Source organism: Caretta caretta, chromosome 1 (assembly GCF_965140235.1).
Source record: "Caretta caretta isolate rCarCar2 chromosome 1, rCarCar1.hap1, whole genome shotgun sequence".
Taxonomy (NCBI): domain Eukaryota; kingdom Metazoa; phylum Chordata; order Testudines; family Cheloniidae; genus Caretta; species Caretta caretta.
In genome coordinates, this window is record NC_134206.1 from 138,726,150 (window position 1) to 138,750,213 (window position 24,064).

The 24,064-nt window shown below is 42.3% G+C and overlaps 1 protein-coding gene across 2 annotated transcripts in view; it reads left to right on the plus strand.

Moving 5' to 3' along the window:
- Nucleotides 1–3,479: 3,479 nt before the first annotated feature.
- The window catches only part of TXLNG (taxilin gamma), a 54,275-nt gene continuing 33,690 nt past the window's right edge, over nucleotides 3,480–24,064 (plus strand). The window contains exons 1-3 of one of the 2 annotated variants that reach the window (XM_048861853.2): nucleotides 3,480–3,697; nucleotides 16,989–17,298; nucleotides 18,108–18,199. In XM_048861853.2, coding sequence (XP_048717810.2) covers nucleotides 3,545–3,697; nucleotides 16,989–17,298; nucleotides 18,108–18,199 — 555 coding nt within the window. In that variant the 5' untranslated portion in view covers nucleotides 3,480–3,544. Of the gene's footprint in view, nucleotides 3,698–3,796; nucleotides 3,930–16,988; nucleotides 17,299–18,107; nucleotides 18,200–24,064 lie in introns of those variants that run through there. The other variant, XM_075131548.1, reaches the window with a different exon arrangement.

Consider the following 24,064-nt stretch of genomic DNA (forward strand, 5'->3'; position numbering starts at 1 on the left):
GTCATGATTATGATTTTTTATGACTACCCAGAACAGTTTTTAAAAGCCTTTAAATTAGCCATTAAGGCTAACAAATAGCTTTCTTACGGACCCAAGCCTTAACATTACTGAAAGCAGTTCAAAGCCTACTTACTTTCTCTCAGCATAGATCATCTTTACAAGTGTAAAGTAGCTGGGGAGAGAAAATCTGATGGCCAGAGCACCTGATTGGATGTGGGATTTCTCTTCCTAGCTCTGTTAGTAGAAGTTATTTACCCTCTCTGTACTTGAGTCTCCTCACGTGTTAAACAGGGATAATACTTCCCTATTCCATGGGTAAGGAGTGATGTTTAATATATTGCTGTAAGCACTGAGATGCTTTATAGAAGGGCATAGTAGTAATATAAACACTGGTAAAAATTAACATACAAACTATGTTCCATTCCTGTGGCAGGGAAACTGTTGCCTGTCCTCTCCTCTTCAGTGTAGGGTCAGGATCTTTTGGATCCTTTCTGCCTCCCACAGGCCTTCTCACCTAGCCACAAGTGAGAACTTGTTTTGTATCTTTACCTCTGCTGCTATCACACCACAGAAGCCTCTGTCCCTTTACTGTCTCAGAGATCTGAGCATGCTTTTTTCTCTCCCCTCCACAACAGAGTCCCTATAACACATTCAGATACCTTTAGGATTTTATCCCATGCTTCTAAGTAGATGCTACTCTCTACAAATAACTTCTACAAAGATAAGCAGCCACCCTGTATTAGACATTATGTCCTTTAGTAACATAATATGATTTTGTGTAGTATGAATAGGGTGAGCATATTTCCTTGTGAAACACCAATGTTTATATTTTCAAGGCCTGTGCAGGCATTTGTCAGTTTAAAAAAATAAATAAATTATAACCCCCTCCAGACTGGCCACCTGAGGTGGTGAAATTGATGACTCTTTCAAAGAATTCGTGTTTGCCTCCTTCATCCAACTTATTAGTCTTCCTTCCCACTACTCTCTAAGTTCAACTCTACTTACAAGAGGGCTAGATGAATCATGGGGCACAAAGCAGCAGAGAAGGGGATTGTTTGACTGAGATGAAAGCAGCCTTTTAATCTTGCCAAATACACTGAAGTGTCATTCCCAGAAAAATTGCCCTACATAGCCTCATCCTTGTGATAGATGTCATAGTTTTTTCTCTATGAAAATCAGGTCACCCTAACCACAAATATTGCAGTGGGATGTGGTGACTTTTAGAAGTGTTGCCACATTTTTTTTCATACGTGTTGCAAACCAAACAGCAGAGTTAGCTTAGTCTTAGTTTTCAAAGTGATGCTCTTGAGCAAGAGCAAATAAAATACTTAAAAGAAAGTTAATATACACAAATACAAACAGGGCCAAAAAAAGGGGGGGGGCATATGAACGGGGCATAATTTCCCACCAATAATCAAATCTTTATATAGAGCTGGCTCTTGAGAGCTTCTTGCTGAAGTATTTTCTACCTTACTTGAAACTCCTGCATCTATTAGGCTAGTGTACTCTATTAGTACTAGAATTGCCATTCTGCTGAGCAGGAATTGTAGCATCCTCAGTTAGCCACAGCTCACCTAAACAAGTAGTAATGTCTGCTTGTAGGCAGAAGGTAAGTCACACATTCATTCTTAGCTGAGGCCTGTTACCTTCACTCGTTTGTCCTACTTGTAAAGTTGTATTACCTTAACTAAAGGTGTGACGTTGCACTAATTTAAAGTGCTGCAACTTTTAGTGGGCACTTAAAAGTGATTTAAATTGGGTTTACAGCAGAGTGTTCACAAGGACAAGCTAAACTGCTGTATGCTCATTTTAAACTGATGAAAGTTTCCACAGACAGGCTATGTCCACACTGTAGCTTAGGTCAGTATAAGTTATGTTGCTCAGGAATTTAAATAAGCCACACACACACACACCCCCCCAGTGATGTCAGTTACACTGACCTTAGCACCTCTGTGGACAGCACTATGTCAGCAGGAGAGCTTCTCCTGCTGACATACCTACAGCTTGCAGGGGCTGGTGTAATTAAGTTGACGGGAGAGTTTTCTCCCCTCAGCTTAGAGCCATAATTCTCGACCAGGGCTACATGTATCCCTTAAGGAACGTAGGGTTCCTTCCAGGGGGTACATCAATTCAACTAGATATTTGCATAGTTTTGCAACAGGCTACATAAAAACCACTAGCAAAGTCAGTATAAGCTAAAATTTCATACCCTGACTTGTTCATACTGCTCTGTATAGTATACACTGAAATGCAAATACAGTATTTATATTCCAATTGATTTACTTTATAATATGGAAAAATGAGAAAGCTACAGTGTGGACATAGCCTATCTGTGGAAACTTTCATCAGTTTAAAATCAGCGTACAACAGTTTAGCTTGTCCTTGTGTCCACTCTGCTGTAAACTCAATTTAAATCACTTTTAAGTGCCCACTAAAAGTTGCAGCACTTTAAATTAGCGCAACGTCACACGTTTAGTTAAGTGTGATCACTGTAGGGGCCATCGTTCAGGGGGAGGCGGGGATCCTCCACCAAAGACGTTTGTAACTGCTGTCGGTTGTCTCTATACGAGGGGATTACGGCGCCATAGCTATGCCCGCATCATCCACCTCTGGCCTAAATCCCTGCATTGTAGTTTAATTAAAGTTTTGCTGCTTCGGCTGCAGGTCGGCCCCATGTTTCTACTTCAAGAACAAATATCAGCTTTCACTGGCAACGGCGCCTCTCGGCTCCGCCCGTGCGGGCAGCTGCAGCCTTCCTCTCCCCTTCTAGCGCTCACTTTGCACAAAGAAGAGAAGTGGTGCCGCTGCTGCTCGGGCCAGACGGCCACGTACCCTGGGCGCAGCCGCTGCTCTGGCCTGGGGCGCAAGGGCGGTCGCCGGCTTGGCGCAGCCCTCACACACGCCGTCGGGCAAGGCCCCCCCACCCCGTCCCCGGCCGCTGGAGGGGGGCCGGCCGACCCGCGCCTGTAAGGTCCCCTAGCGCCCCCTGCCCAGTCACCTCCAGCGCTGCGGGTTCGCGGGCCGGTATCAGGGGCCTGAGCCCCGCGGAGCCTCCGCCTGAGCGCCCGCCGCTCCCCCCGCCCTCCAGCGTCGCGGCGTTGCCAGAGCGCAGCGGACCCCGCCGTCGCCCCGTGCGGGGCCGCATCCCGCGCGCCGGGAAGTTCTCCCGCCAGAGTCGCGCGGAGACTCCACCGCCCGCTGCCCCGCGCGGGTGGGGCGGTGGAATTGCACGACAGCTCCCAGCATGCTCTGCTCTGGCGTGGTCCAAAGTGAGAGAGCCTGATGGGACCCGCGAGCCGCACGGCATGCTGGGAACAGCAGTCCCCCTCTCTGGGCTGGCGGGAGCCGCGCTGAGGGCGCCCGGGTCCCAGGGTGGGGGTGGGTTGGGGGGGGGGAGAGAGAGAGAGAGAGAGAGAGAGTGTACATCACGTGGCTGGGAGAGCTGCGCGGTGATTGGCTGCGGGCGGGGCCGGCACAAGCGCTTCCGGTGTCTCTGGTGCGGACGGCGACGGCAGGCTGCTTGTTTGGATGCTGCCGTCACATCATGGCGACGCGCGGAGCTCAAGCCGCGCGCGGAGGAGGCAGTAACAACAGCCCTGTAGGGTCCAGAGGGAGCCGGCGCCATAGTCTGGGGCAGCGGGAGGAGGAGGAGGAGGTGGCGGCGGCGGCAGCAGCAGCAGCGCGAGGCAGCCCTGAGGTAACGGCCGGCCGCGCGCGCCGTCGGGCTCTCCCCACCAGCGAGCGCGTCCACCGCCCCACGCGGCGTCCGCGCGTCGGGACAGCGGCTGGTGCGGGCGGCTCCGGTGTGCGAGGCAGCGCCTCAGCCCCGGCCTGGCGATGGGCTCCGCTCTCGAGGTGGGGGAGGCAACTGCCCCCAGTCTACGGCTCGAGCCCGCCCGGTCCGCGTGGGGCCGGTGGCGCCGCAAAGCGTAAGAGACGGTGGGGGCCGGCCCCGGGCACAGCCTCTGGGGGGCCCGGCTCCCACGGTGGGGAAGGGTCGAGCGCGGCAGCTGCGCGTGTGACCGGCGCAGCTGGGTGGCTGAGGCGGGCTCTGTAGTGGCTCCTAGGGGGCTGCGGCACGACCCTGAGCCCGCTCCGCACGCGATACAGGCCTGCCGAGCCAGCTGCCCAACTGGGGTCCCGCTCGTAGGGCTCCACGCCCGGCACCGCCGAGAGCCCGTGGGCCTGTCGGCTGACGCTGGTCACTCATCCGCGTGGCGGCCCCATTAGTTCCTGGCACTTTCTCCTGTGGGAAGGAGGCCCGCCCCCGGCCCGGGGAATAGCTGGGCAGGCTTTAATAGGAGCCAGTATTGTCATCTAATGGGTCACGCGGTCATTTCAGCCAGAGGTTGGGGGGGGGAAATCTGTATTGTAGTTGTAGAATACTTGTGCGTGTTAACTGTTACCGGGTAGGATGGACTTTGCCCATTTCTCATTTTTGTACCATTTGTTTTAATTGTTTCTCAATATAGTAGTAGAATTGATCCAATATAAAGTGTTCCTAACTTGTGTGAGTATTCCCATTGAAGTGTATGAGCAAAGGTTGTGTTTCCTGATCCTATTTCTGTTTGTCCAGGGAAAGTAGACTTTTATATAAAATATGAATCAAAGGGAATGCTACTAGCTTAATTTTCCACATCTTCTAAAGCAAAAAAGGCAACATTCTTAATAAAATCTTACTAAGAATGATACTGTAGCTCAGTGAATTTATGAAAAGGAAAGAAAAGGAGTACTTGTGGCACCTTAGAGACTAACCAATTTATTTGAGCATAAGCTTTCGTGAGCTACAGCTCACTTCATCGAAATGCATCCGATGAAGTGAGCTGTAGCTCACGAAAGCTTATGCTCAAATAAATTGGTTAGTCTCTAAGGTGCCACAAGTACTCCTTTTCTTTTTGCGAATACAGACTAACAGGGCTGCTACTCTGAAACCAGTGAATTTACAGTATTCCTTCTTTCAATTTCTTGTAAGAAAACCATAATGCTTCTCTTGTATGGACTTATAAAAACACACTTGTTTGAGGACAGAGTACTCTAAAGATAGAGTACTGTCTTAAAATCTGCCCTGATGCTATTTGTATATACATATTGAGTGTAATACAACTGTTGATCTAGGTATATTGTCACTTCTTCTTTTCTGCTCCAGTATCTCATGTCATACTCATATAGGTTTTCTGGTGGCTGTCATGTCATGTTACCTGTAGTAGGAAATGTAACTTTCCAAGGTGCAAAGTTTTCTGTTTTATCCGGTGGAAAGTTCTCAAGAGGCCATGAAACTGTTCCTCCCCAGAATCACAAGCTATCTTTTCTGCAGCATACTAGTTTTTACTATCCCAGTGAACACTGTGTCTTATGGTTAACTTTATTTTTATATAGTGCCCGTTACCAAAGCATTCAGAATTTTAATAACAATTTTAAAAAGCAACTTGCTTCATAATATTTCCTTTCTCTTAAAATAAGAGCATACAGCCAAACAAAGGAGTCAAATTTGATTAAAGAACTGAAAGGTAGAGCAAGAGAAATTGGGCAAACAGTAGTTTTAAACAACGGTTGGAAAGCAAAACTCCAAATGTGACAAGCAATTGGGGAAAAACTTTATATGATCTTTTTTGTGTAAAGAAGGCCTTAAAGGGTTTTTTCATAGGCTGTTACTTTTTTACATTAGAAGCTCAAGTCTTGTGTACCCTGTCTTCGAGAGAGATTCTGTGGATGACCGGAGAACTAGTAGGATTATGGCATTAAGGACGTGAAACCTGATTGAGGGAAAGTGAGTCACAGTTTAAAAGTGTTTCAGCTTTTTTGTTAACACCTGTCACAGACATTTGAGTTAAACAGCTAGAAGATTGGTTTGTTAAACATTCAACACTTTGTCTTTAATTCAGTTAAGGTCTGAGAGAGTTCCAGTTGAAGCCCTCTGGGTCCTCCAAAGAAATCTTCTGCGAACAATTGATATTGCTGATATTTGTAATGTAAAAACCCTGAGAACAATGGGGTGCGGGTAGGAGGAACCACCTTTCAGGCCTTCTTTATGCAACATAAAGAAGCAATTTAGCCCATCCCCTTTTTGCAAATCCTGTTGAAGATGTGTTTTTAAGAGAGTGAATAAAAATTAGATGTTCAGTTTCAGCTGAGTTTCGTACTACAGGGCACATCACAGAAAAAACTCATGCTGTTTAGTAGGCTTTTGAGGAATAGTAGGATCCTTAAACACAAGAGATGTGTGAGTGCACATACTTGTCGGAACAAAGCTCAAGAAGCAGGCCTTGAAGGTGGGGGTGGAGTCCCAGGGGGTGGTTTAGGGCAGGGGGTCCCAGTAGGGGCAGTCAGGGGATATGGGGCAGGGGTTCTGAGGGGGGCGGGAAAGGGGCAGGGGCCAGGCTGTTTGGGGGATACAGCCTTCTCTACCCAGCCCTCCATACAGTTTGCCCACCCCTGGGACAAAGCATAGTTTTCACATGTTATCAGGATGAGGTAAATATGGTGGGGTCGGGGGGCAAGGGATGCCAAGAGTTTACCTCAACCAACTAATGTGTGAAAACTGAACTGTCTAGAATTTTAATGCATTGGCTGACACATGATAAAAACACCTTTTTTTCCTAGTGAAGACCAGGCTCTTGTATAGTCATAAAGTAATGCATGTGTGGCAGGATTAAAGACAAGTGAGCAGTATAATTGAAATATTCTTTCAAAAAAGTGGCTGAAATAGTATAGTACACTTGCTTTTTGACTGGTGTATCAGCATAAAGGTATTCAGAAATGATTCTGTATACATTGAACAATACAAGAGGTTCAGTCTTTGGCACATGCTTCAGACTCTTCTGTGATGATGAATTATAACCATTACAGCTCACTGACTGCTATTGTCTAAATAGGACACTGCCTCATTTTTGGACATGGACGTCTTGAGTAAGTTCCAGTATGGGTTCTGGCCTTTCCTCTGAGGTTGAGACTGCATTTGTCAAGTTTTGATAAATTAGTCTCCTGGGTTTTGAGAGCAGTTACAGAGGAACTATCAATCTCTGTTGGTTATCAAAGACCAGGTTGTCTGTGTGCTGTGCAACTTCAGTTTCCTTCCCCAAAAAGACTTGGTTTGAGAGTGGATTGGTAATTGACAAGCTCTTGACTGTGAAGAGAGATTTTTTTGGGGTGTCTGGTGGTAGCTAGTGTGTCAGTATTTTGGGGCAGTCTGTGATGTTAAACTAAGTGCAAAGATACAGGTAGGTCCTGACTAAACTATAACTTTTAGGTACGTTATAATCTCGTCAGATGATAAGCAGTATCATAGCCATGTCCTGTGACTTGTATTACATTGTAGGGTAGATCAGATTTTAGTTTGACTATAAACAATGTAGTTGCTGCAAACTGTATTCTGTCCAGTAATCAGTCCTAAGCTTTCAGACATCCTTCTGTTCTATATGGTTTCTGTATAATTTCGTACATGGAGAGTCCTTTGGACTCTGGCACTGAACAGATGCCTGCTTAATTGCCTATGTTTTAGATTGCAATACAGTTGTGTTTGAGAATCTTAAGTTTCTGAACCTTCTCTTTTCTAAGAACCTTTTACAGTGTGAGTAGCAGTGATGCCAGCATAAGCTTATAGGTAGCCTGAAATGATAACTCTGAGGAAAGTGGGGAAGTGCACTCTGAAGGCTAATTTTCATCATCTGATGCATACCCTTTCCCTGGTCAATTCAGAAGTTCAGAGAGCAGCGTGAAAGACTGTGCCTGGAAGCTTTGGGGTGAGCAGAAGGGAAGTTGCTTTCTGACTCCAACCAGTGATTATCATATGTCCTTAAGCATAACGTTTGAACTTTGTATCTCTTTATCCTGGCCAATTAACCTGGAGATAAGTCTTATTTTAAAAAAAGTCAGTTTTTTTTAAACACTAAGCTGTTTGTCTTGACAGTAGTGAGTTTCACAGCTTAGTGTGGAAACAGATTTCCTCCTATTCTTTCTTAAACTTTTGCCTTTTAACTTCATCAGTTCCCTTTTGCTCTTGTATTATGGGGTAGAGTAAAAAGGTGTCTGATTTGCCTTCTCCTTACTATTCATTTTATGTATCTTCTCTTATTGAAAACTTTCTTAATCCATGTAAACATGCCACCTTGGACTGATCCTGTCAGATCTTAAGCCTAGAAGCATCAAATCTAGTTTGAAGCTGGTGATGAGATTTCAGTAGATGGTACTTTGCCTTAATACTGAATTAGCATTTATTAGACAACATGCTGTTGGAAGTGTTGCATATCAGGTATCTGAAATGATTGTGTGTAGAGAGCTTGCAAAGCACTTTAAGATGAAGGACTCTTTTACCATTTGTTGCTCATCAGCTTAGCACTCAAAGCAAACGAACCAATTTCACTCTTTTTCATTTTTACTTATTTTTATCTTTAAATAGGTGGGTAGTCATTGCTCTAGACTGTCAAGGTTCCTTTCCCACTCTGAACTCTAGGGTACAGATGCGGGGACCTGCATGAAAGACCCCCTAAGCTTATTCTTACCAGCTTAGGTTAAAAACTTCCCCAAGGTACAAACTTTGCCTTGTCCTTGAACCGTATGCTGTCACCACCAAGCGTGTTAAACAGAGAACAGGGAAAGAGCCGACTTGGAGACATCTTCCCCCAAGCCCTACACCCCCTTTCCTGGGGAAGGCTTGATAAAAATCCTCACCAATTAGTACAGGTGAACACAAACCCAAACCCTTGGATCTTAAGAACAATGAAAAATCAATCAGGTTCTTAAAAGAAGAATTTTAATTAAAGAAAAGGTAAAAGAATCACCTCTTTAATATCAGGATGGTGAATACCTTACAGGGTAATCAGATTCAAAACATAGAGAATCCCTCTAGGCAAAACCTTAAATTACAAAAAGACACAAAAACAGGAATATACATTCCCTCCAGCACAGCTTATTTTACCAGCCATTAAACAAAAGGAAATCTAACACATTTCTACCTAGATTACTTACTAACTAACAGAAGTTCTGAGACTGCATTCCTGATCTGTTCCCAGCAAAAGCATCACACAGACAGACGAACCCTTTTTCCCTCCTCACCCACCCCAAACTTTGAAAGTATCTTGTCTCTCATTGGTCATTTTGGTCAGGTGCCAGCGAGGTTATCTTTAGCTTCTTAACCCTTTACAGGTGAAAGGGTTTTGCCTCTGGCCAGGAGGGATTTTATAGCACTGTATACAGACAGGTGGTTACCCTCCCCTTTATTTTTATGACATAGACAAACATAGAACAACAACTTTTGCAGATCTTGCAGGTTAATCGTGAACTTCATCTAAGATTTTGCTAACAAATATCTTCTGCATCCCTTTCTTAATCTGTCACCCTCCGAGAAGACTGGGATAATAAAACTTGAAAGAAGTATGTCCTAAATGTATTTGGATTCTGGCTCTGTTGGACCAACAGTGAGGAAGACTTCAGATCTGCGGGGCCATCCTCAGAAAGCCAGTGTAAATAACTGGATAATGTGTTTTCTGTGAGAAGCATTGATAAATAGCTCATTTGCCATATTGTGCATTTAGGAACATTTCCGAATCACCTTTGGGGAATACTGAACAGTCTTCTACATGGGTAATCCATTCTCGAGTTGAGACAGGCATGGATTACTGAAAGAAAAGGTCATCACCTTCTAGTCACATGCAGGCTTCTGCAAAAGAGATTTCCTTCTTCACAAAAATTGCAGCACTTTGAGGGGTGAATAAAAGTGTAGATGCTTGGTTTATGTAGATTGAACAAACGTAGAAAGCTGAAACTGTTCACTGTCTTTCATGATAAATCCATATGAATAAATGCCAGTTCTTAGAATAGGGGTCTCTGGATGCATTTCCTGATGCCCTTTGATCATGCTGGTATTCATGAGAGTTGCAACTGCTTATTTTCTTTGATCACACTCAGTCTCACTTTCAAGGCAAAACTTCAAAAAGGATCCCCTGTAGAATGCAGGCAGAGAGCAATTAATGTGCATAACATATATTCGGAAAGAGCTGCTGAGGCCAGGACTTAGATTTATAGTGCATAGGTGGTGCGCAGGTCAACAGTCACAGCGTTTCACGTTGAATTACCCTCTTACTCACACATCAGGCTGCATGCAAATACTCTGGCTTGCAATAGAATCCCAGTCCTGCTGCATGTGTGCATGTGATTTAGTGGAGATCCAGGCCCATCCCTTCAGGATAAGAGCTGCTACTGCTGTGGGGTAAACCGCGGGCAAAAGGAAAATCATGTTATGCATGACTTTTCCCCCCGCCATGACAAATTTGTAGCCTTACTTACAATTGCCCAAGTTGTGTGTCTGCCCTGCAGTTTGATATGTGCACACTGTGGTCTATACTACTTCGATCATGCTGAAGAACACACTCAGTGAATGTCTACAATTATTGGGGGGTAGAAGCATCACTACAATTAAGACTGAGACTACATTACCATTTATGAGTTAATTTTTCTAAGTGTTCTGAAATCCACAGACTTACTCTGATTGTCTTGATTTCTTATGCCTTAGATAGGGTTAGTGGTCCAAAAATTTGAGGCCATTTGAACAAGGGATTCCCCAAGATGCAGTGGTCTTTTTAAAAAAAAAAAAAAAAAAGTCATGTGACATCAAAATGTTATTTTAACGTTTTTGCACAGACCTGGGGCTCAAACTATGGCTCGGATCTTCCCCCAAATACATCACCTTTTCAGGCTTGATTTCAACTAGTGTCTGTCACCCACCATTTCTTTGGGCAAGAAATATTTTAAAAGCTATTCAAGATAGAAGTTCGGTTTACAGCCTGGTTCTAAGATGACAAGACCATAGAATCATAGAATATAAGGGTTGGAAGGGACCCCAGAAGGTCATCTAGTCCAACCCCCTGCTCAAAGCAGGACCAATTCCCAGTTAAATCATCCCAGCCAGGGCTTTGTCAAGCCTGACCTTAAAAACCTCTAAGGAAGGAGATTCTACCACCTCCCTAGGTAACGCATTCCAGTGTTTCACCACCCTCTTAGTGAAAAAGTTTTTCCTAATATCCAATCTAAACCTCCCCCACTGCAGCTTGAGACCATTACTCCTCGTTCTGTCATCTGATACCATTGAGAACGGTCTAGAGCCATCCTCTTTGGAACCCCCTTTCAGGTAGTTGAAAGCAGCTATCAAATCCCCCCTCATTCTTCTCTTCTGCAGGCTAAACAATCCCAGCTCCATCAGCCTCTCCTCATAACTCATGTGTTCCAGTCCCCTAATCATTTTTGTTGCCCTTTGCTGGACTCTCTCCAATTTATCCACATCCTTCTTGAAGTGTGGGGCCCAAAACTGGACACAGTACTCCAGATGAGGCCTCACCAATGTCGAATAGAGGGGAACGATCACGTCCCTCGATCTGCTCGCTATGCCCCTACTTATACATCCCAAAATGCCATTGGCCTTCTTGGCAACAAGGGCACACTGCTGACTCATATCCAGCTTCTCGTCCACTGTAACCCCTAGGTCCTTTTCTGCAGAACTGCTGCCTAGCCATTCGGTCCCTAGTCTGTAGCTGTGCATTGGGTTCTTCCGTCCTAAGTGCAGGACCCTGCATTTATCCTTATTGAACCTCATCAGATTTCTTTTGGCCCAATCCTCCAATTTGTCTAGGTCCTTCTGTATCCTATCCCTCCCCTCCAGTGTATCTACCACTCCTCCCAGTTTAGTATCATCCGCAAATTTGCTGAGAGTGCAATCCACACCATCCTCCAGATCATTTATGAAGATATTGAACAAAACCGGCCCCAGGACCGACCCTTGGGGCACTCCACTTGATACCGGCTGCCAACTAGACATGGAGCCATTGATAACTACCCGTTGAGCCCGACAATCTAGCCAGCTTTCTACCCATCTTGTAGTGCATTCATCCAGCCCATACTTCCTTAACTTGCTGACAAGAATACTGTGGGAGACCGTGTCAAAAGCTTTGCTAAAGTCAAGAAACAATACATCCACTGCTTTCCCTTCATCCACAGAACCAGTAATCTCATCATAAAAGGCGATTAGATTAGTCAGGCATGACCTTCCCTTGGTGAATCCATGCTGGCTGTTCCTGATCACTTTCCTCTCATGCAAGTGCTTCAGGATTGATTCTTTGAGGACCTGCTCCATGATTTTTCCAGGGACTGAGGTGAGGCTGACTGGCCTGTAGTTCCCAGGATCCTCCTTCTTCCCTTTTTTAAAGATTGGCACTACATTAGCCTTTTTCCAGTCATCCGGGACTTCCCCGGTTCGCCAAGAGTTTTCAAAGATAATGGCCAATGGCTCTGCAATCACAGCCGCCAGTTCCTTCAGCACTCTCGGATGCAACTCGTCCGGCCCCATGGACTTGTGCACGTCCAGCTTTTCTAAATAGTCCCTAACCACCTCTATCTCCACAGAGGGCTGTCCATCTCTTCCCCATTTTGTGATGCCCAGCGTAGCAGTCTGGGAGCTGACCTTGTTAGTGAAAACAGAGGCAAAAAAAGCATTGAGTACATTAGCTTTTTCCACATCCTCTGTCACTAGTTTGCCTCCCTCATTCAGTAAGGGGCCCACACATTCCTTGGCTTTCTTCTTGTTGCCAACATACCTGAAGAAACCCTTCTTGTTACTCTTGACATCTCTGGCTAGCTGCAGCTCCAGGTGCGATTTGGCCCTCCTGATAACATTCCTACATGCCCGAGCAATATTTTTATACTCTTCCCTGGTCATATGTCCAACCTTCCACTTCTTGTAAGCTTCTTTTTTATGTTTAAGATCCGCTAAGATTTCACCATTAAGCCAAGCTGGTCGCCTGCCATATTTACTATTCTTTCGACTCATTGGGATGGTTTGTCCCTGTAACCTCAACAGGGATTCCTTGAAATACAGCCAGCTCTCCTGGACTCCTTTCCCCTTCAAGTTAGTCCCCCAGGGGATCCTGGCCATCTGTTCCCTTAGGGAGTCGAAGTCTGCTTTCCTGAAGTCCAGGGTCCGTATCGTGCTGCTTACCTTTCTTCCCTGTGTCAGGATCCTGAACTCAACCAACTCATGGTCACTGCCTCCCAGATTCCCATCCACTTTTGCTTCCCCCACTAATTCTACCCGGTTTGTGAGCAGCAGGTCAAGAAAAGCGCCCCCCCTAGTTGGCTCCTCTAGCACTTGCGCCAGGAAATTGTCCCCTACGCTTTCCAAAAACTTCCTGGATTGTCTATGCACCGCTGTATTGCTCTCCCAGCAGATATCAGGAAAATTAAAGTCACCCATGAGAATCAGGGCATGCGATCCAGTAGCTTCCATGAGCTGCCGGAAGAAAGCCTCATCTACCTCATCCCCCTGGTCCGGTGGTCTATAGCAGACTCCCACCACTACATCACTCTTGTTGCACACACTTCTAAACTTAATCCAGAGACACTCAGGTTTTTCTGCAGTTTCGTACCGGAGCTCTGAGCAGTCATACTGCTCCCTTACATACAGTGCTACTCCCCCACCTTTTCTGCCCTGCCTGTCCTTCCTGAACAGTTTATAACCATCCATGACAGTACTCCAGTCATGTGAGTTATCCCACCAAGTCTCTGTTATTCCGATCACGTCATAGTTCTTTGACATCACCAGGACCTCCAGTTCTCCCTGCTTGTTTCCAAGGCTTTGTGCATTTGTATATAAGCACTTGAGATAACCTGTTGATCGCCCCTCATTCCCAGTATGAGGCAGGAGCCCTCCCCTCACAGACATTCCTGCCTGTGCTTCCTCCCGGTATCCAGGTGTGCTGGATTGCAGCGGTACTCAGGTTTGGCCCAGCTACCCCTCTATCATGGTCAGCGGTGTGGAGGGCCAAACTGGAGTGGCATTGCAACCCTGACGCCCAGGTCACAACACCCAGCGTGGGGAGCTGAGCCCAGCCCTGTGGGACGCAAGAGCTGCCACTGGCCCAGCCCCAGAGAACACAGGAGCTGTATAGTGGTCCGGAAATGTATTAGACATTACAAAGTCAAAGGTGCCACTGACAGGATATTTTGTAGATCTGACGTTGTCAGTCTGTTTACCCTGAGACGAGAAATGGATTAAACTGATTTGGTTTATTGTGCATAGATGAGATAACTATGTTCTTAATTGTTAAAGGGTTTATATTACGGTATACTGCATCCTATTAATAAACATGCCTATATGCAGCCTATGAGAAGTGTGGTTGAGGTTTAACTAGTTTTTATAGCTGATGACTGGACCTGTGAGGAGTTTTTTTTTTTATTATAGGCATTTTCAGGGCTCTTTACCATAAAATTACAGTGACAGAATTTATATCATTAAACCAAAGGTTATATTTTTTTCTTAAGACATAGGAGGAAGCAAAGGTTGAATTATATGTGGACTCATACTGTTAATGATAGCTTATGTTTCTTTGAACAACTCTAGTCATTTTTGTGAAAAAAGAAAATGGCCTTTTCTACAGAAAAATTTACACCAGATTATTTAAACCAGTGCAAACCCATGTGTAGACACTTGTCTTAAAACTTGTTCCTTATCAAATTAGTCTGGAATAAGTCTGATTTAAAACCAAAATGAGTAGCACACAACCCATTTTGCAACTTCTAAACCTTTTAAAATCAGTTTAAAGTCACACCTTAAGTTTATACCAGTGCAACACTGCATGTAGACATACCCTTATAATAACTTGGAGATACATTTACCCTTGCAAATGTCATGCTGGTTAGTCTGTATCATATTGTACCCCATGGCTTATTTCTCACCCCTAAAATTGGTAGTCAAGTTAGGTTTGAGACAGTTTGGGAAAACTTGTATTGCTACTACCCATGATGTACCTGTGCTGTGAAGAATAGACTTCATTACTGTCAAACTCTTGCTTTCCATCACTAAAATTCACTTAAACGTTTTAAAGGGTTTTGGAAGAAGATTTACTTTTACAATCATGATTCCCTTGAATAGCCATTATGTTATACATGTTGTAATGGCATGATCATGAAAAGCAGGAATTTTGTCTCAGCTATTCATTTGCCGAGGTATTGGCCTGGCTCTTGATTAAAGCATACAGATTAGAATATTCAGGCTCTGATATTGTCTATCCTTAAATGATTATAGTGACTGATTATGTGTGGTTTTTTCATGGATGAGAGGATTCACTGGTAATAGTTGCATTTAGACTTACAATTGTTAAGGGCGTGGCCACCATCTGTTCAGTTCCAGAGGTCCATGGTGGGTTTCAGTATGGCACCAAGAGAACTATGTCCCACAAGTGTGGATTTAAGCATAGACCAGTCACCAGAGAGAACTACAGCTTACCTTCCAGTTAGGTGCTGACATTCTTCTGACTTCATATCTGTTTGAGGCAGATTTTTATGAATATTACAAAGATGTCATTGTCTACCCACAGAATTACAGATAACGTGTCTTAATATTCTAAACCCAGAGCCAATTGATATAAGTGATTTTTTTTTTTTGCTACTGTAATATTTTCAGAAAGGTGAAATGTGACTGAAGATGAAATGGCACATACTCTTGTTCCTTCTCCATATTTTTAACTGTTTTTTGTAGCATAAGTTTTAATATCAATTTCTTTTTAATTTAATCAGCTTAGTAGTGTGTCTTGCAAACTCTATTACTTTTATTTTGCAAAAAACAAAACATTCATGTTCCACCATGTATTTTCCAGGAGGATTTTTAAACACTTCAAATTATTAAAATGTCCTGTTTCTTCCTCCTCTTTCCCCTCTCCCTCCTGTAAGTGTCCTTGTTCCATTTTTGAACTATGGTTTGAAATGTTAATATCTTTAATCTTTGAAATTGAGTCATAAAGTAGCTGTCAGACTTCATTAAAGTTCTGCTGCTGGCATTTACTGGTGCTGCGGAGTATACAGGATGGCGTCGACCTGTGTTGTAGTTTAGTCTCGCCTGTAATCAAGGACCATTTAGGTGTGGGTTCAGCAATCTTGCATCTGAGTCTATGTATTGTGATTTGTTTTACTAAATTAGGAAAAACAGCTTCTCAAACTGACGCTGGGGATGCAAAGGTCAGAAAAAAGAAAAGGAGTACTTACTTCATCGGAGCTGTAGCTCATGAAAGCTTATGCTCAAATAAATTGGTTAGTCTCTAAGGAGCCACAAGTACTCCTTTTCTTTTTGCGAATACAGACTAACACGGCTGTTACTCTGAAAAGTCAGAAAGTCTGTGTTTTTAATGCGGGTGTACATATTTTTGAAATTGTTAAATATATGTGGCTTTCTGCTTTTTCAGTAATCTTTAGATTGTGTCACATTTTGAATATAGGGTGTAGGCTGGTTCATGATTTATTAAATTTCTTGAGGGTCATATTTGAGTGTTGTTACTTGAAAATTAACTTAATACTCCTGCTTCCTGTGTCTGACAGTGTTTTTCATTTGATTCCAAATACTTAGACCAATGTGTCCTTATTTTAATACTGTAGTCAAAGCTGCTAGAACACTATAGCTTTCTCAGAAATAAAAAGTTAACATGGAAATATAATTTTAGTATGTAACTCTTCTAATACTCCACTTTTGGAATGACAAGCCATGGAAGATAATTCTTAGCTTGATTCATTCTTAACACGGTGATGTTTCAGTGACATACTCTGTGTGTTTGGGGAGTGTCTCCAGGTAGTAACTACTTCACCTGCTCCATGAGTTTAAAAAAAAAAAAAAAAAAAGCTGGAGTCCTGTGTACCTGCATTTTTCAGGTTACTTTCTTATGAGAAAATTGTCAAGTGTAGTGCCTGCATTACTCCTTAAATATTTGGGGGTAAGTTGGTCATCTTTACATGTTGCTTTCAGTGAAAAGCAAAATTGCTTGTGTGTGTGTGTATACACACACACATACATATACACAATATTAGTTTTTCTAAAAATATTGACTATAGTTTGCAGTTCAACTTAATGATACAGTAGCTTTTTGGATTCTTGTTTAAGCATACTGAAAATAGAGTAGAGAAATTTTCAAGTAAATTTGTCTTGGTAGCTGATCTGATTACTTCTTCCCCTTTTCTAGTTTATGATTGGTACAACCGATGAAGCTGGAATTTGTGAGATCGGAATGAATACTCAGGATCAGTTGATGAACAGCAAATGCGTTGAAACTGGCACAACTTTGCAACATCTGCAGTCCAATTGTGATGGCATAGAAAGTACAGCTGCATTGGAAGATGAAAATTATATCTCAAAAAATAGAAAGCCTATGGATTCAATGGACTGTACTCAAGAATCACGTGAGGAGACTCCTGGGAGAGAAGAAGCCCGTACTGAGCCACCTGATGGCGAACAAGATCCGGAGACTGAAAAAAACAAAGAGAAAACCTTAGGTATGCACTGTTTTAGGGTTTGTCTTCTAAATTACAGCAAGTTTTATGTTTTGAAAAAGATGGCAGTTTTAATGTTTCCTTAAAAATGGGCTTCACATTTTACCCTTGCAATCTCTGAGTTATTCTCAGGAGCTTTAGTTTTGTTGCCAAATGGCATTTTGTCCTCCTTATCATGATGTGTGTTGGGGGAAGTGGGAAGATATGTTTTAAAAGGTCACTGGTTAAAATTAATATTAAAAGTCCCTCACCTGTTAATATGTTAAAATCTAATCCACTTGTCACAAGTTGTTTTACTTCTTGCATTTCACTCAGTATGATCAATGGAAATAGACTAATCGGTTTAATTTCTGGTTTTTAAAAATTATGATGCTGCATTATTTGGGTTACATACACTAAAGATGACTGTATATCAGACCACTTTTTTACTTTTTACTCATGAATATTTTTCTGTATTTCATAACAAAATCTGAATTTTAGGTCTCGGGTTTCAAGTGTATTTCTTGGTTTGTATCTTCTGAAAGAGAAATTATGAAAGTCAAAGCATTCTTGTGGTCTAAGGCTCTGTGCATACTGCAGTTGGGTTAAATATACTACCACCCTACATGTTATACAATTCTACAAACAGCAAGATAATTATATGAATTCATTGTTTTGTAGGGACTTGTGTTGCCATTCTCTAGTAAAACAATATACAGCTATTAAACTAGCATGCCATTAAAAACATTCTAGCTCATCATTAATACAGAACTCTTTTCAGAGGAAAAGCTTTCATAGCATGTTTTCAGTATTTAATTTTTTTTCATCCATAGGAAAAGAAGTACTGTTATTGATGCAAGCCTTGAACACACTTTCTACTCCAGAAGAAAAGTTGGCAGCTCTCTGCAAGAAATATGCTGATCTTGTAAGTATTATCTATAGTTAACAGATACCAAGAGTACATCTAAATTTCTATTTCTTGTAAAGTGGTTTTGGAGAAAGTTATTCATCTCCTTAAGAATGTGATAATACATATTAACTATGGAATAACAGCAGATTTATTTATTTTTTTAATTCAAAGATGTTTTTAACTGATTCAGCTATGTCCTTGCATTAGCAGAATGTATTGGTTGCAACATCCAGGTTTCTGATGGAAATTGTTGCAGTCAAAATAAAAAAATTTCATTATAATAGTATTCTGATAATGAAGTACTGCAACATACAATGATAGAACAGATTTCAGTGCTACTAGCAATAAAATCAACATCTGTAGTCCAGTGGTAATTAAAGTTTTTCTAATGGGCTAAGAGAACATTGTGCCCCTATTCTGCAATATTTCTAATTTTTTATAAGCTTGTCAATATCTACTTGTCTCATGCTGGAAGATTATAACTTTCCATAGCTGAACACATCAGCTAGTTGTGAATATGATTAATCTTTTCCACAAAAATAATCCCACAAAAATAGTGTCTGGATTGGATGTGAGGCAAGGCAGCATGCTCTAATGTGCTCAGCATACTATAACTTTCCAAGACCATACAATGTAGTTCAGCCATTAGTGATAGAAAATGACGACCTAGTAAAATTTTTGGAAATTGGGAACAATGTAGGTGGACCTTCTGTTCTTCTCCAGTATGTCTTCTGAAGATTTAGTTTCTTCCTTGGTTTTAGAACATTGCCTCAAGTGAATGTTTGTTATTCTAATGACTGTAAATCGCAATGGAAGCATATGGTCTTTTTTTCAGAACCAGCCCCAAAAAAAGAAAACTTTGCCAGTTCACTATCATAGTTTTTTATTTGGGGAGGATACTACACTGGTGATTGGGAACAGGTGTTTATTATAGAACAGGTTTCAGAGTAGCAGCCGTGTTAATCTGTATTCGCAAAAAGAAAAGGAGTACTTGTGGCACCTTAGAGACTAACCAATTTATTTGAGCATAAGCTTTCGTGAGCTACAGCTCACTTCATCAGATGCATTCAGTGGAAAATACAGTGGGGAGATTTATAAATCTTATAAATTACAATTATAAATAAATTATAATGTATAGTATTCTTATTGTAAATTATTTATAAATCATATTATTATAAATCTCCCCACTGTATTTTCCACTGAATGCATCCGATGAAGTGAGCTGTAGCTCACGAAAGCTTATGCTCAAATAAATTTGTTATTATAGAACAATGTATTCTGACATAATTTGGTACTTAGAGAAGGAATAAAACTGGCTAGCAAGGTTTCTATTTGGATGAGTTTCAACAAGGCCTGTCAAGCCATTAAAAAACTTAATTGCAATTAATTGTGCAATTAATCGCACTAATAAACAATAATAGAGTGCCAATTATTTAAATCTCGGATGTTTTCTACATTTTCAAATATATTGATTTCAGTTACAACACAGAATACAAAGTGTACACTGCTCATTTTATATTTTTCTGATTACAAATATTTGCACTGTAAAAAAACAAAAAAATAGTATTTTTCAATTGACCTGATACGAGAACTGTAGTGCAATCTCTTTATCATGAAAGTTGACCTTACAGATGTAGAATTTATGTACAAAATAAAACTGCATTCATAGATATTAAGGTCAGAAGGGATCATTATGATCATCCAGTCCGACCTCCTGCACAATGCAGGCCACCCACCCACTCCTGCAAAAAACCTCTCACCTATGTCTGAGCTATTGAAGTCCTCAAATCGTGGTTTAAAGACTTCAAGGAGCAGAGAATCCTCCAGCAGGTGACCCGTGCTCCATGCTACAGAGGAAGGCGAAAAACCTCCAGGGCCTCTTCCTATCTGCCCTTCCCAACCCCAAATATGGCGATCAGCTAAATCCTGAGCATATGGGCAAGATTCACCAGCCAGTAACTCATATTCCACCCCATCTAACATCCCATCACAGGCCATTGGGCCTATTTACCATGAATATTTAAAGATCAATTAATTATGCAAAATCATGTTGTCCCATCATACCATCTCCTCCATAAACTTACCGAGTTTAATCTTAAAGCCAGATAGGTCTTTTGCCCCCACTGCTTCCCTTGGAAGGCTATTCCAAAACTTCACTCCTCTGATGGTTAGAAACCTTCATCTAATTTCAAGTCTAAACTTCCCAATGACCAGTTTATATCCATTTGTTCTTGTGTCCACATTGGTACTGAGCTGAAATAATTCCTCTCCCTCTCCGGTATTTATCCCTCGGATATATTTATAGAGAGCAATATCATCTCCCCTCAACCTTCTTTTCGTTAGACTAAACAAGCTAAGCTCCTTGAGTCTCCTTTCATAAGACAAGTTTTCCATTCCTCGGATCATCCTAGTAGCCCTTCTCTGTACCTGTTCCAGTTTGAATTCATCCTTCTTAAACATGGGAGACCAGAACTGCACACACTATTCCAGGTGAGGTCTCACCAGTGCCTTGTATAACGGTACTAAAACCTCCTTATCTCTACTGGAAATACCTCGTCTGATGCATCCCAAGACCGTATTAGCTTTTTTCAGGGCCATATCACATTGGCGGCTCATAGTCATCCTATGATCAACCAATACTCCAAGGTCCTTCTCCTCCTCCTCCTCCGTTACTTCTAATTGATGCGTCCCCAGCTTATAACTAAAATTCTTGTTATTAATCCCTAAATGCATAACTTTACACTTCTCACTATTAAATTTCATTCTATTAGTATTATTCCAGTTTACAAGGTAATCCAAATCTTCCTGGATGATTTCCTGGTCCTTCTCTAAATTGGCAATACCTCCCAGCTTTGTATCATCCGCAAACTTTATTAGCACACTCCCACTTTTTGTGTCGAGGTCAGTAATAAAAAGATTGGTCCCAAAACTGATTCCTGAGGAACTCCACTGATAACCTCCCTCCAGCCTGACAGTTCACCTTTCAGTAGAACCCGCTGTAGTCTCCCTGTTAACCAATTCTTATCCACCTTTCAATTTTCATATTGAGCCCCATCTTTTCCAATTTAACTAATAATTCCCCAAGTGGCACGGTATCAAACGCCTTACTGAAATCTAGGTAAATTAGATCCACTGCATTTCCTTTGTCTAAAAAATCTGTTACTTTCTCAAAGAAGAAGATCAGGTTGGTTTGGCACGATCTACCTTTTGTAAAACCATGTTGTATTTTGTCCCATTTACTATTGACGTCAATGTCCTTAACTACTTTCTCCTTCAGAAATTTTTCCAAGATCTTGCATACTACAGATATCAAACTAACAGGCCTGTAGTTACCCGGATCACTTTTCTTTTTTCCTTTCTTAAAAATAGGAACTGTGTTAGCAATTCTCCAATCATACGGTACAACCCCTGAGTTTACAGATTCATTAAAAATTCTTGCTAATGGACTTGCAATTTCGGGTGCCAATTCCTTTAATATTCTTGGATGAAGATTATCTGGGCCCCCCGATTTAGTCCCATTAAGCTGTTCGAGTTTCGCTTCTACCTCAGATATGGTAATATTTACCTCCATATCCTCATTCCCATTTGTCATGCTACCATTATCCCTAAGATCCTCTTTAGCCTTATTAAAGACTGAGGCAAAGTATTTGTTTAGATATTGGGCCATGCACAGATTATCCTTGACCTCCACTCCATCCTCAGTGTTTAGCGGTCCCACTTCTTCTTTCTTTGTCTTCTTATTATTTATATGGCTATAGAACCTTTTACTATTGGTTTTAATTCCCTTTGTAAGGTCCAATTCTATTTGACTTTTAGCCTGTCTCACTTTATCCCTACATGTTCTGACCTCAATAAGATAGCTTTCCTTACTGATCCCTCCCATCTTCCACTCTCTGTATGCTTTCTGCTTTTTCTCAATCACCTCTCTGAGATGCTCGCTCATCCAGCTTGGTCTACAACTCCTGCCTATAAATTTTTTCCCATTTCTTGGGATGCAGGCTTCCGATAGCTTCTGCAGCTTTGACGTGAAGTAATCTCAGGCCTCCTCTGCCTTTAGATCCATAAGTTCTTCAGTCCAATCCACTTCCCTAACTAATTTCCTTAATTTTTGAAAGTCAGCCCTTTTGAAATCAAAAACCTTAGTTGCAGATCTATTTTTGTTAATCCTTCCGTTCAGTTTGAACTGAATTAGCTCATGATCACTTGAACCAAGATTGTCCCCTACAACCATTTCTTCTATGAGGCCCTCACTACTCACCAAAACCAAATCTAAAATGGCATCCCCTCTAGTCAGTTCAGCAGCTACTTGATGAAGGAATCCATCAGCTGTTGCATCTAGGAAAATCTGAGCCCTATTATTATTACTAGCACTCATCCTCCAGTCTATATCTGGGAAGTTAGTCTCCCATGATCACGCAGTTTCCATTAATATTTACTTCATTAAAGAGGGCTCTGTCCATATCCAAATTAGATCCTGGTGGCCTATAGCATACCCCAAGCACTATCCCAGGGGAGGCTCTAGTAGTTTTCTTCCCCAATGTAATTTTTGCCCAGACGGACTCTGTCTTATCCATTCCATCACTTCTTATTTCTTTACATTCTACCTCATCATTGATATACAATGCTACTCCACCACCTTTACCTTTATTTCTGTCTTTCCTAAACAGCACATACCATTCAATACCTGTAGTCCAGTCATGACTACTATTCCACCATGTTTCTGTTATCCCTATAATATCTGGTTTCACTTCCTGCACCAGTAGCTCTAGTTCCTCCATTTTGTTACTTAGGCTCCTCACAGTGGTGTACAAACATCTTAATTTTTGCTGTTTGGCCTCGCTCACATTCTGTACCATATTAGGCACGGTCATTCTACAGCCAGTATAACCTATTAGACTGGTATCCACCCTGCCCTTCCTCCTTATATACATTCTCCTACCCACGGCTGTATCCTTTCTTACTTGTTTTCTTCCCCCTCAATGCTAAAATCCAGCATGGAGATTATCTGGACATCTCCCAACCTTCTCCCCCAAATTCCTAGTTTAAAGCTCTCTTAATCAGTTTTGCCAGCCTCCATCCTAGAAGTCTGTTTCCTTCTCTACTCAGATGAAGTTCATCCCGAGAGAACTGTCCCCTGTCCATGAATGCCTCCCAGTGGCCATACATCCCAAAGCCCTCCTTATAGCACCACTGTCTAAGCCATCTGTTCATAGTCATAATCTTCTCACACCTTTGTTGCCCTTCTCTAGGAAAAGGCAGAATCCCACTAAAGATCACCGGAGCCTCGATTTCCTTAAGCATCTTCCCCAGCCTAACATAGTCTCCCTTAATACTTTCCAGCGAGAATCTATCCGTATAATTTGTTCCCACATGAAGGCTAATTAGGGGATTCTTTCCTGCTGCCTTTAGGATCCTTTTTAACCTCAGGTCTACATCCCGTATCTTAGCACCTGGAAGACAGCACACCCTTCTATTCTCTGGATCATCTCTGGTTACAGGCCTGTCTATTCTTCTCAGTAGAGAGTCCCCGATCACATAGACCTGCCTTTTCTTGGTGACAGTGCTATTCTCCAGTCTATCCCCTGTTCCCTCTGTCTGCAAGTTCTTTCCATTCCTATTCTCCCTTGTAATCCTCTTCAGCCCATCCTGTATCCTCCTGGGGCTCATATTTGGTGTAGTCTCCATTGACTCTTCCCCTTTTCCTGCAGGACTAATCGCTCTTCTCTTCTTCCTTGCCCTTCCACCTTCAGTGACTACCTGCTGAGCCCCTTCTTCATTTTCCAACTCTGCAAACCTGTTCTTGAGCTCTGTTTTTCCTTCACTAGCCCGTCTTTTCCTCTGCCTGGTTCTTTTAGTCACATGCTTCCACCGACTACTTTT